This window comes from Gasterosteus aculeatus, chromosome 18, assembly GCF_964276395.1.
Source record: "Gasterosteus aculeatus chromosome 18, fGasAcu3.hap1.1, whole genome shotgun sequence".
Classification (NCBI taxonomy): Eukaryota; Metazoa; Chordata; class Actinopteri; order Perciformes; family Gasterosteidae; genus Gasterosteus; species Gasterosteus aculeatus.
Window position 1 is genome coordinate 11,318,056 of NC_135706.1, and position 13,518 is coordinate 11,331,573.

The following is a 13,518-nucleotide window of genomic DNA, read 5'->3' on the forward strand; positions in this document are numbered from 1 at the left end:
GAGTTTTAGGTCGAGACGTCAACTTAAATACACTTGACTTTCCCTCTGATTGTGTCACACTGATTGCTCAATAGTGCACAAACACTGTTATTAGTGTAGTAAGGCCAAAGAGACTTACTGCCATGCAGATTCTGTTTCTCCTCTGTTATTGGGTGCAAAATGTCGATGAAAAAAGCAGCTTTAAGTTTAAAAGTAAAGACTGAAAATGGTGTACAGGATAGTCTCATGGTTGTGTGACTATGTTCACTTATATTTTCATTCCAGGTGATTTTTTTTTGTCAAAATTATGTTTGCATTGGCATCAAATAGTTTTTCCGTAACCTTGCACCTGCACGGTGAGGATGTGAGCATATTTCCACAAGGTCAGTGATTCAACTAAAGCTCATTGAGAAGGCAACACATCGACTGAAAACACTGTGACAACAGAGGCGGCCAAATGGACCCGTGAGGCGAATACAGGAACAGAAATCTGTTTTCTGCACACGCTTGGATTGAACTTGAACTCGTAGACCTGAACCTGACCTGATATTTATTTTGCTTTATTTCATCCATTACTGGCTGTTAGCTCATTTGACTAATGGCTACACACTGGCTGCATCCTCTTTAATCTTCAAATCCTCAAATTACAGATTGAGGTTTTCTCCTTTCAGTGGTAGTAAAGAGCTCGTCTTTCGCTCACAAAGGCCAATTTTGAAATAGTAAATCTGTGCCGCATACATCAGGTACAAAATGCTCTTACAAGTCACGTCTGACCCTGACTTTAATCTGGGCGTAGGTGTCACAATCATGACGCTCCGGGTAACACCGAGGGGAACGCATGACAGATGTGGAGCACTTGATGCTCTGTATAATGTTAAGGGTTCGGAAAGCCCTCCAGGGAGGCCTCACTCCTTTATTCTCGTCCCGGATGGAAACGAAGAATCAAAAGAGTCAACTTGCTCCAATTTAAAAATCAAAAAAGTATTTCTCCCTCCATGAATCCAACCCGCTTCTACAACCCGCCAATGACGGCTTGTATAAGCGGTCATATTTACGCATTTCTTCCGACAACATAAACATCGTAAACATTTTTGCGTTTTAATAATTGCAGTATCGGGCCATGAAAGCGGAAATGTGAGACTCCGTAAAGGATGTAGTTTGCAGACCAATCGCAGCCTGGTGCGCTGCGGGAGGCTTGCGTCGAAAGCGACGCAAGCAACGCAAGCCTAGAAAAATGGAAGCTGCAGCTGTAACCTGAATCCTCTGAATCTGTCCTATCTGTCCCTCACATTCAATGTAGATACATATGGCTGTATGCATCAATGAGTGAATATAACAAAGCATGCATAGTTTAAGTCTTCATCTTATAACTAGTACACCTTAATTACAACACATCATTAATTAATGATCACAGTTCATCAAACTTCATCATAAGATCTAATACAGTTCATGTGGTCCAAGACATTGGCCTCAATCGGCTGTGTTGAGTGAAGTAACACTACTTGATGATCTTTTGAGAGAAAGCCTGTGTAACAAATAGTCTTTGAAATCCTTGCTGATCAGAAGCTATAAAACTGCATTATGCATAGTACAGTATCTAAACTGGAGATGTAACATCTGAATATTTATTTCAATATTTCAATGTTTTGTTCTCAAAAGACCCAAAGAAGGGGTGCAGGCCAGAATTATGACCATATTAACAATTATACAACATGGAAACAGATTATATATATATATATATAACAACAACAACAAACAACAAATACCAACTTAACATTGTAGCCTGATATATGAAATAAATGTGCAGCAAATTTTATGATATATATTACTATTGATTGTTATCAATTTAATCCATACTATCTTTTTCTATGACTATATATACATACAGAATAATCTTTTGTTGCCACAGCAACTGAACTTGTTTTTTTTTTGAGTGGTAGCGATTCGAACGCAAACCAAATCTAAACAAACGCACCGCTTTCTTGTAACAGTTGTAGTACTAATGCGGTATAACATAACAGCAGTGAACTAAGCAGCGACAACATGTTTAATAATACATTTCAAAGTGGATTCCTCTCCATTTTGTACAGCGTCGGGAGCAAACCGCTCCAGATCTGGGATAAAAAGGTGAGAATGCAGAATACTACCAACCGAGTTTAGCCGTGTTAGCTAGCCGCGCTAAAGCTAACCCACGGGACATGCTTTGGGATTAGTCTAGCTAAATTAGGCCAGCGAAGTTATCTCTTGGCAAGACGAAAACTTCCTTCTCTGCTGTCGTGTGTTTTGGAGGCATTGCTCAAATGTTAATGTGTCGCACAAACTTCCATCGACTATTTGATAAGTGCGGTTAATCGGCTTCACTAAAAAGTATAACTACGTGTTCATGTCAGTTATTACTGGTCTCAATAGCGCTGTCATTTTGAAACCAAACAGAGGTTGCATTATAATTCTAAGCAATTTTATTGATTGGGTGGGGGGGGGGGGGATTTTACGTAATTGACGGGGCTGATATCATTAGTCACCTTCTTATTCAGGAAGTTGTACTTAGTTAAGGTTCAATGTTAGCGTTAGCAATACACAAGGTGGGCCGAAAAGGAGATTACCAAGCAACAGGTGACACTAGTGATAGAGGAGGATTTGTTTTTTGTTGGATCCGCATTGCCGTTGAGATCATTTCTAAACATGATATTTCTGTGTCTTCGAAGGTGAGGAATGGTCACATCAAGCGAATTATGGACGACGACATCCACTCGTTGGCGTTGGAGGTTGAGGGGGCGAATGTCAGGTGAGTTTATGTTATACTGATTCTTCGGCTCAGGTCAACCAGTTCAAGCACTTGCCGCCCTCATCCGTGTCACTCGTCTTTGTGTTTCCTCTGCTCCCTGCAGTACCACGTATATAACATGTCCCGCAGGCCCCAAGATGACATTGGGCATCAAACTTCCTGTTCTAGTGATGATTGTCAAAAATCTGAAGAAGTATTTCACCTTTGAAGTCCAGGTATGGTCGGCATTCCTGCAGACACAGACAGCTTTGGCTCATGTGTCGGAAAACAAACAAATGTGCATTCCCCTGCAGTCACCAGATTCATGCTTTCCCCCCCCATTGTTGAAAAAAAAAACGCACAGGTGTTAGACGATAAAAACAATCGCCGGCGGTTTCGGGCGAGCACCTATCAAAGCACGACACGAGTAAAGACGTTTTTCTGCACCATGCCTATGAGGCTGGATGATGGCTGGAACCAGATTCAGTTCAACCTGCAAGACTTCACCAGGAGGGCCTACGGCACCAATTACATCCAGACGCTGCGCATGCAGGTTAGTGCACGGAGAGCGACAAGGAGCCGGCTCGCTTTACAGATGAACTTGTGTGATTGCGGATCCTGTTGTCTGATGCCAATGAATCTAATGTGCTTTCCTTCCAGATACACGCTAACTGTCGAATAAGGAGAGTGTACTTCTCGGACAGAATGTACTCCGACGACGAGCTCCCGGCTGAGTTCAAACTCTACCGGCCGGCCCAGAACCCAAAGGAGAAGGTGAGAAAGGAGTGTGCCATTTAAAAAAGTTACATCAACTGATTGCATTGGGAATACAGAAAGGTAAATGTAACATTTAGTCATGGTAAACTTACACTAACAAACGCTTTTTACTATAAAGTTTTTAGTACTCCTCAGTTCTCATCAACGTAAGCAGCTCAAATGCCTGTTGCTGCTACTGTGGAAATTTTACACTCTTGTAATATTTGACTCTCACAGCTCTACGCTAATTATAGAAGTTTGCCCAACTCTCGTTTGTTTGTGTGTTTATTTCTTGCAGAAGACCTTCCCATCCTGAACAAATCCTCCAGACCTGATGTGGAGAGTTACTCTTAAGACTTTTTTCCTGTATTAATAAACATTTTGTAATTCGGAATCTCTGCACAGTGATATTTTTTATGAACTTGCATTTCAGTTTTTAATGCTGACTGTAATCGTTTAAATTTTATAGTATACGTTTTCAAACAATAGTTTGTGGCACGCATTCTACATCATCCTCCCGCTGGGAAACATGACAAGTAAATTGCTGATACTGTTAACAGCTAAGAAAATGACCACTAAATAATAAGTCAATGTGTCATATATAAATAATCTGTATCAAATGACTCACAGTTTGCATTCAACAAATTAATTTAAAAGTAATTAAAAGTAAATTTACAGTAAAACATTTTGGATTATTTGAGTTCTACTCACCACAAGTGTTTAGTGTTTTTTGTTGATTTTACTTTTCACACCCAACTAAGAATAAAATGCACTGAAACAACATTTTGTATTTTTCTCTGTGTGGTACTCAAAACGTGTGTTTATTATTAATGTGCTTATTCGGTAATGTTTACTTCACAAATGTCATCCACTCACCGCTGCTCGGTTGGCCAAAGTTAACACCGATTTTAAACTGGGTCACATCTGTTGATAAAAGTGGGTCAAACAAGCTACACGTGGTAAGGGTTCGGAAAGCTCTCCAGGGAGGCCTCACTCCTTTGGTCTCGTCCCGGCCGGAAACAAAGAGTCAAAAGAGTCAACTTGCTCCAAAAATCTAAAAAGTATTTAATAACTAAACATCGTTATAAGGAATGCAATTACAAAGTGAAATACAAAACGAACTGTCCAATATTTCGCCAAATAATGAATTCTCTGAGCAAGTCTAAGGTGACTTATCTAAGCGGCTGCAGGAAAATTCTAACAGTCCTTTCCCCGCTTTGGTCCTTTGAAAACTCTTGAGGTGTGTCCCTCACATTCCAATGCATTCAATGTAGATACAGTTGGCTTTATGCCTCAATGAGTGAATACAACAAAGTGTTTATAGTTTAAGTCTTCATCTTCTAACTAGTACACCTTAATTACAACACATCATTAATGATCACTGTTCATCACACTTCACCATAAGGTCTAATACAGTTCATGTGGTCCAAGACATTTGCCTCAATCGGCTGTCTTGCATTCAGTTGCTCATCTACTACCTGACAGGAGAAAAAACTCCCAAAAAACACTCTTTGGGGATAAAATTGGGAGAAATCCATAATGGACGGCAACTAGCATCCGTCCCCAGGTTTTAACATCACATTGTGACAGAATGTTAATGTGTACAGTGTTTATATGACATTTTGCATTACTCTACATTGTGTTTGATTCAAATTGCATTCACTTACATGCTAACATGCTAATGTAATAATTAATATCTAATAACACACAAACTACAATTCTAACACTAAACATTATTACACGTATTATAATTTCCACCACTTGGGGTGATCTTCTTGCTTAAATCCCTAACAATTAGTAGGTCTGTTTTGTCACACGGCTGCATAGTCTCTCTCATCTTACCTGCGGGTCAAAAAGAAATGGAGAGCACTAAGCCAGAGTACTATTTAGGTTTCAAATGCATTCATAAAATGAATGAGAGCTACTTTGTTATCACAGTGCACTGCCTATTGCAAATTTAGGAATAGGAATCTACAGCATGTAGAGGCAGCTCAAGAAGACCAGGCTGAGCAAGTCCTGAGGATCTGTGTCTACCACACAAGTAAAGATGAAGGTGCATTCAATGCTGATGTGTCGATTGTTGTTGAAGGGACTGAGGTATTCAACAACTGTGCAAAGGCCTGTCTCCTGCTGATGGGCATCATTTATGCCATGAACTTGAGTTACCCTCCAAAAATGAAGTACACTTTTGAAGTGTTCTTCTAGAGCTTGATGGCTGATGAGGAAGATCCTGTCCCTGCGAAACAAACTTATAGCTTGAGTGCACATGTTTGACCCAAGAGTTGTTTTTTCAAAGGGGGGAACTAAAAGCACATTTCTTTATGTGGCCAGTTGTCTGTGTTCTGGTTTTAATTGTAATTTATATTGTTGCACTGTATTAATGCGTGCTGTCTCCGGGTCAAGGAAGGAAAGAGGTTCTCAACTGGTGGGTTGTGGGGCCATTGTCTAAGGGTCGCAGATGTGAGTGCTGTCTTGATGTTTGCAAACCTTTGGAAAATATTTTATTGAAAAATATATATTTTTTAAATAAAAGTGTTGAATTAAACAATTGCCTATTTTTTGTGTCATGTGTAATTGTTTCAAAACACAAAAACATTGAGAACACATTTAGGCAATCTAAACTGCAGAAAATTATGTAAAATGTTGTGTAAATGTTACTTACATATAGTCTATAAATAAAAGTTATTTTAGTATTTAAAATAACCTTGAAAAGCCATTGATTTTTGAGATTTTTAGTTTGAAGCATTTAGAGTCTTGAGTAAAACAAAGAAGGACAGAGTAAAATTCAATGTCCATATTAATAATAATCAGTCAATTACTTGAGGTTTGCTAGTAAAAGTAACTTACATCCTGCAAGTAAGGTTTACTTGATGATCGTCCTTGTAGAATTTACTTCACTTTCTAAGTGCAAAAACTTCCCTAAGTTTTATTAAGTAAATATACTAACGCTCAATAACTCAACATCATTGTTGTTTAAATTCATTGAAGTCAACAAATAATGAAGAACATGAGATTCTCTTTGGTCAGAAGAAAAGAAAACGGATTCATTTGATTTATTTTTTAGCAAAATGTATTTATTATTGTTTAGATAATAATCACATGACATTACTTACATGATACAATAACACACATACAAACAATTACAATAATAACAACACAATGATTGGGCAAAAATCTGAAGCAGTTCCTGAGAAGAAAGAAAAGAAGAAAAGTTAATGACATGTTAATGTTGTTAGTGTGTCTGCGTGTAGAACAACGTGTTAGTGTGTATTTGTGTAATTATATATGTTACTGTGTTTTTGTGTAGAACAAAATGTTAGTGTGTACATCTAAATATTAATGATCTACTGTATGTGTACATCTAAATATTAATGATCTACTGTATGTGTACATCTAAATATTAGTGTGTCTATGTGTGCATCGAAATATGAATGTGTCTATGTGTGTCTAAATATTTATGATCTAAGGCTGACTCCCAGCCGCCGTCCTCCTCTTCTTCATCAAATTCACCTTCCATTTAACAACAGTCAACCAGATCGTATGTATTTTACCTGAGCAGACAGCTATGTTCTGAAAGTTTATACTAACCTTCCAGAGAAAATGTTTGTGTCCACGAGCTTATGTTAGCCTCGCAGAATCTATGTATGCTGAAAGTTTATACTAACCTTTCAGAAATTATTTTTTTTTTGTCCACGAGCTTATGTTAGCCTCGCAGAATTAATTTATGCTGAAAGTTTATACTAACCTTTCAGAGAATTTCTTTTTTTGTCCACGAGCTTATGTTAGCCTCGCAGAATCTATGTATGCTGAAAGTTTATACTAACCTTTCAGAAAAATTTTTTTTTTGTCCACGAGCTTATGTTAGCCTCGCAGAATTAATTTATGCTGAAAGTTTATACTAACCTTTCAGAGAATTTCTTTTTTTGTCCACGAGCTTATGTTAGCCTCGCAGAATTAATTTATGCCGAAAGTTTATACTAACCTTCCGGAGTTAATGCGTCTGTGAGTTTATGTTAACCTCTCAGACTCAACTATTAGGTCTGTCTGCCCTCCTTACAACATACTTCCAAAACTGTTTTCTTAAAGTACATTTCTCAACACATTTCATTCATCTATTCAATCACTCCTCTCTCTCCCCCTCCACACTCCCATGTACCCCATGATGTATGGTAAACGTGTGACAGGAGTAAAATTGGCAAATAAGTGGACTTGTTTACAACAACACAAAGGCTACAAGACTCTCATTCATCCGTCATGGGACAACAGCGGCGCGTCAACGAGGGTTTCCGGACAAAATGCCTCAGTGGCTTAAAGCGTTGGCTTAGCCTCTACATTCAAAGTCAAAACTGTTTTTCTTTTACCGGCTGGAAACACCTGCCGAGCCCCCAAAGGTTCCTACCCTATATAGGCTGACCCGCCCATCAATCAGATGCTGCCGTACATCATAAATCGCCTCTTACAGGTAGTGTGTCTATGTGTACATCGAAATATGAATGATCTATGTGTACATCGAAATATTAGTGTGTCTATTTGTGTCTAAATATTTATGATCTAAGGCTGACTCACAGCCGCCGTCCTCCTCTTCTTCATCAAATTCACCTTCCATTTAACAACAGTCAACCAGATCGTATGTATTTTACCTGAGCAGACAGCTATGTTCTGAAAGTTTATACTAACCTTCCAGAAAACATTTTTTTTTGTCCACGAGCTTATGTTAGCCTCGCAGAATTAATTTATGCTGAAAGTTTATACTAACCTTTCAGAGAATTTCTTTTTTTCGTCCACGAGCTTATGTTAGCCTCGCAGAATCTATGTATGCTGAAAGTTTATACTAACCTTTCAGAATTTTTTTTTTTTTTGTCCACGAGCTTATGTTAGCCTCGCAGAATTAATTTATGCCGAAAGTTTATGTTAACCTTCCGGAGTTAATGCGTCTGTGAGTTTATGTTAACCTCTCAGACTCAACTATTAGGTCTGTCTGCCCTCCTTACAACATACTTCCAAAACTGTTTTCTCAAAGTACATTTCTCAACACATTTCATTCATCTATTCAATCACTCCTCTCTCTCCCCCTCCACACTCCCATGTACCCCATGATGTATGGTAAACATGTACTAACGTGACAAAATGCCTCAGTGGCTTAAAGCGTTGGCTTAGCCTCTACATTCAAAGTCAAAACTGTTTTTCTTTTACCGGCTGGAAACACCTGCCGAGCCCCCAAAGGTTCCTACCCTATATAGGCTGACCCGCCCATCAATCAGATGCTGCCGTACATCATAAATCGCCTCTTACAGGTAGTGTGTCTATGTGTACATCGAAATATGAATGATCTATGTGTACATCGAAATATTAGTGTGTCTATTTGTGTCTAAATATTTATGATCTAAGGCTGACTCACAGCCGCCGTCCTCCTCTTCTTCATCAAATTCACCTTCCATTTAACAACAGTCAACCAGATCGTATGTATTTTACCTGAGCAGACAGCTATGTTCTGAAAGTTTATACTAACCTTCCAGAGAAAATGTTTGTGTCCACGAGCTTATGTTAGCCTCGCAGAATCTATGTATGCTGAAAGTTTATACTAACCTTTCAGAAAAAAAAATTTTTTGTCCACGAGCTTATGTTAGCCTCGCAGAATTAATTTATGCCGAAAGTTTATACTAACCTTCCGGAGTTAATGCGTCTGTGAGTTTATGTTAACCTCTCAGACTCAACTATTAGGTCTGTCTGCCCTCCTTACAACATACTTCCAAAACTGTTTTCTCAAAGTACATTTCTCAACACATTTCATTCATCTATTCAATCACTCCTCTCTCTCCCCCTCCACACTCCCATGTACCCCATGATGTATGGTAAACATGTACTAACGTGACAAAATGCCTCAGTGGCTTAAAGCGTTGGCTTAGCATCTACATTCAAAGTCAAAACTGTTTTTCTTTTACCGGCTGGAAACACCTGCCGAGCCCCCAAAGGTTCCTACCCTATATAGGCTGACCCGCCCATCAATCAGATGCTGCCATACATCATAAATCGCCTCTTACAGGTAGTGTGTCTATGTGTACATCGAAATATGAATGATCTATGTGTACATCGAAATATTAGTGTGTCTATGTGTGTCTAAATATTTATGATCTAAGGCTGACTCCCAGCCGCCGTCCTCCTCTTCTTCATCAAATTCACCTTCCATTTAACAACAGTCAACCAGATCGTATGTATTTTACCTGAGCAGACAGCTATGTTCTGAAAGTTTATACTAACCTTCCAGAGAAAATGTTTGTGTCCACGAGCTTATGTTAGCCTCGCAGAATCTATGTATGCTGAAAGTTTATACTAACCTTTCAGAGAAATTTTTTTTTTGTCCACGAGCTTATGTTAGCCTCGCAGAATTAATTTATGCCGAAAGTTTATGTTAACCTTCCGGAGTTAATGCGTCTGTGAGTTTATGTTAACCTCTCAGACTCAACTATTAGGTCTGTCTGCCCTCCTTACAACATACTTCCAAAACTGTTTTCTTAAAGTACATTTCTCAACACATTTCATTCATCTATTCAATCACTCCTCTCTCTCCCCCTCCACACTCCCATGTACCCCATGATGTATGGTAAACGTGTGACAGGAGTAAAATTGGCAAATAAGTGGACTTGTTTACAACAACACAAAGACTACAAGACTCTCATTCATCCGTCATGGGACAACAGCGGCGCGTCAACGAGGGTTTCCGGACAAAATGCCTCAGTGGCTTAAAGCGTTGGCTTAGCCTCTACATTCAAAGTCAAAACTGTTTTTCTTTTACCGGCTGGAAACACCTGCCGAGCCCCCAAAGGTTCCTACCCTATATAGGCTGACCCGCCCATCAATCAGATGCTGCCATACATCATAAATCGCCTCTTACAGGTAGTGTGTCTATGTGTACATCGAAATATGAATGATCTATGTGTACATCGAAATATTAATGATCTATGTGTACATCGAAATATGAATGATCTATGTGTACATCAAAATATTAGTGTGTCTATGTGTGTCTAAATATTTATAATCTAAGGCTGACTCCCAGCCGCCGTCCTCCTCTTCTTCATCAAATTCACCTTCCATTTAACAACAGTCAACCTGATCGTATGTATTTTACCTGAGCAGACAGCTATGTTCTGAAAGTTTATACTAACCTTCCAGAAAAAAAATTTTTTTGTCCACGAGCTTATGTTAGCCTCGCAGAATCTATGTATGCTGAAAGTTTATACTAACCTTTCAGAGAATTTTTTTTTTTGTCCACGAGCTTATGTTAGCCTCGCAGAATTAATTTATGCCGAAAGTTTATGTTAACCTTCCGGAGTTAATGCGTCTGTGAGTTTATGTTAACCTCTCAGACTCAACTATTAGGTCTGTCTGCCCTCCTTACAACATACTTCCAAAACTGTTTTCTTAAAGTACATTTCTCAACACATTTCATTCATCTATTCAATCACTCCTCTCTCTCCCCCTCCACACTCCCATGTACCCCATGATGTATGGTAAACGTGTGACAGGAGTAAAATTGGCAAATAAGTGGACTTGTTTACAACAACACAAAGACTACAAGACTCTCATTCATCCGTCATGGGACAACAGCGGCGCGTCAACGAGGGTTTCCGGACAAAATGCCTCAGTGGCTTAAAGCGTTGGCTTAGCCTCTACATTCAAAGTCAAAACTGTTTTTCTCATTCCGGCTAGAAACACCTGCCGAGCCCCCAAAGGTTCCTACCCTATATAGGCTGACCCGCCCATCAATCAGATGCTGCCATACATCATAAATCGCCTCTTACAGGTAGTGTGCCTATGTGTACATCGAAATATGAATGATCTATGTGTACATCGAAATATTAGTGTGTCTATTTGTGTCTAAATATTTATGATCTAAGGCTGACTCCCAGCCGCCGTCCTCCTCTTCTTCATCAAATTCACCTTCCATTTAACAACAGTCAACCAGATCGTATGTATTTTACCTGAGCAGACAGCTATGTTCTGAAAGTTTATACTAACCTTCCAGAGAAAATGTTTGTGTCCACGAGCTTATGTTAGCCTCGCAGAATCTATGTATGCTGAAAGTTTATACTAACCTTTCAGAGAAATTTTTTTTTTGTCCACGAGCTTATGTTAGCCTCGCAGAATTAATTTATGCCGAAAGTTTATGTTAACCTTCCGGAGTTAATGCGTCTGTGAGTTTATGTTAACCTCTCAGACTCAACTATTAGGTCTGTCTGCCCTCCTTACAACATACTTCCAAAACTGTTTTCTTAAAGTACATTTCTCAACACATTTCATTCATCTATTCAATCACTCCTCTCTCTCCCCCTCCACACTCCCATGTACCCCATGATGTATGGTAAACGTGTGACAGGAGTAAAATTGGCAAATAAGTGGACTTGTTTACAACAACACAAAGGCTACAAGACTCTCATTCATCCGTCATGGGACAACAGCGGCGCGTCAACGAGGGTTTCCGGACAAAATGCCTCAGTGGCTTAAAGCGTTGGCTTAGCCTCTACATTCAAAGTCAAAACTGTTTTTCTTTTACCGGCTGGAAACACCTGCCGAGCCCCCAAAGGTTCCTACCCTATATAGGCTGACCCGCCCATCAATCAGATGCTGCCGTACATCATAAATCGCCTCTTACAGGTAGTGTGTCTATGTGTACATCGAAATATGAATGATCTATGTGTACATCGAAATATGAATGATCTATGTGTACATCGAAATATTAGCGTGTCTATTTGTGTCTAAATATTTATGATCTAAGGCTGACTCCCAGCCGCCGTCCTCCTCTTCTTCATCAAATTCACCTTCCATTTAACAACAGTCAACCAGATCGTATGTATTTTACCTGAGCAGACAGCTATGTTCTGAAAGTTTATACTAACCTTCCAGAAAAAAAAAAATTTTGTCCACGAGCTTATGTTAGCCTCGCAGAATTAATTTATGCTGAAAGTTTATACTAACCTTTCAGAATTATTTTTTTTTTTGTCCACAAGCTTATGTTAGCCTCGCAGAATTAATTTATGCCGAAAGTTTATACTAACCTTCCGGAGTTAATGCGTCTGTGAGTTTATGTTAACCTCTCAGACTCAACTATTAGGTCTGTCTGCCCTCCTTACAACATACTTCCAAAACTGTTTTCTTAAAGTACATTTCTCAACACATTTCATTCATCTATTCAATCACTCCTCTCTCTCCCCCTCCACACTCCCATGTACCCCATGATGTATGGTAAACGTGTGACAGGAGTAAAATTGGCAAATAAGTGGACTTGTTTACAACAACACAAAGACTACAAGACTCTCATTCATCCGTCATGGGACAACAGCGGCGCGTCAACGAGGGTTTTCGGACAAAATGCCTCAGTGGCTTAAAGCGTTGGCTTAGCCTCTACATTCAAAGTCAAAACTGTTTTTCTTTTACCGGCTGGAAACACCTGCCGAGCCCCCAAAGGTTCCTACCCTATATAGGCTGACCCGCCCATCAATCAGATGCTGCCGTACATCATAAATCGCCTCTTACAGGTAGTGTGTCTATGTGTACATCGAAATATGAATGATCTATGTGTACATCGAAATATTAGTGTGTCTATTTGTGTCTAAATATTTATGATCTAAGGCTGACTCACAGCCGCCGTCCTCCTCTTCTTCATCAAATTCACCTTCCATTTAACAACAGTCAACCAGATCGTATGTATTTTACCTGAGCAGACAGCTATGTTCTGAAAGTTTATACTAACCTTCCAGAGAAAATGTTTGTGTCCACGAGCTTATGTTAGCCTCGCAGAATCTATGTATGCTGAAAGTTTATACTAACCTTTCAGAAAAAAAAATTTTTTGTCCACGAGCTTATGTTAGCCTCGCAGAATTAATTTATGCCGAAAGTTTATACTAACCTTCCGGAGTTAATGCGTCTGTGAGTTTATGTTAACCTCTCAGACTCAACTATTAGGTCTGTCTGCCCTCCTTACAACATACTTCCAAAACTGTTTTCTCAAAGTACATTTCTCA

At 39.2% G+C, this 13,518-nt stretch overlaps 1 protein-coding gene across 3 annotated transcripts in view; it reads left to right on the forward strand.

Annotated features, from left to right (window-relative positions):
• Positions 1-3,893, forward strand: part of LOC120808075 (cilia- and flagella-associated protein 20-like) — a 32,151-nt gene extending 28,258 nt beyond the window's left edge. Inside the window, exons 1-6 of one of the 3 annotated variants that reach the window (XM_040160677.2) lie at positions 1,931-2,106; positions 2,685-2,764; positions 2,868-2,979; positions 3,108-3,296; positions 3,404-3,517; positions 3,798-3,893. In XM_040160677.2, the coding sequence (XP_040016611.1) occupies positions 2,023-2,106; positions 2,685-2,764; positions 2,868-2,979; positions 3,108-3,296; positions 3,404-3,517; positions 3,798-3,815 (597 nt within the window). In that variant the 5' untranslated portion in view covers positions 1,931-2,022 and the 3' untranslated portion in view covers positions 3,816-3,893. Of the gene's footprint in view, positions 1-1,930; positions 2,107-2,485; positions 2,765-2,867; positions 2,980-3,107; positions 3,297-3,403; positions 3,518-3,797 lie in introns of those variants that run through there. The other 2 variants (XM_040160678.2, XM_078093242.1) reach the window with 2 other exon arrangements.
• Positions 3,894-13,518: the final 9,625 nt, after the last annotated feature.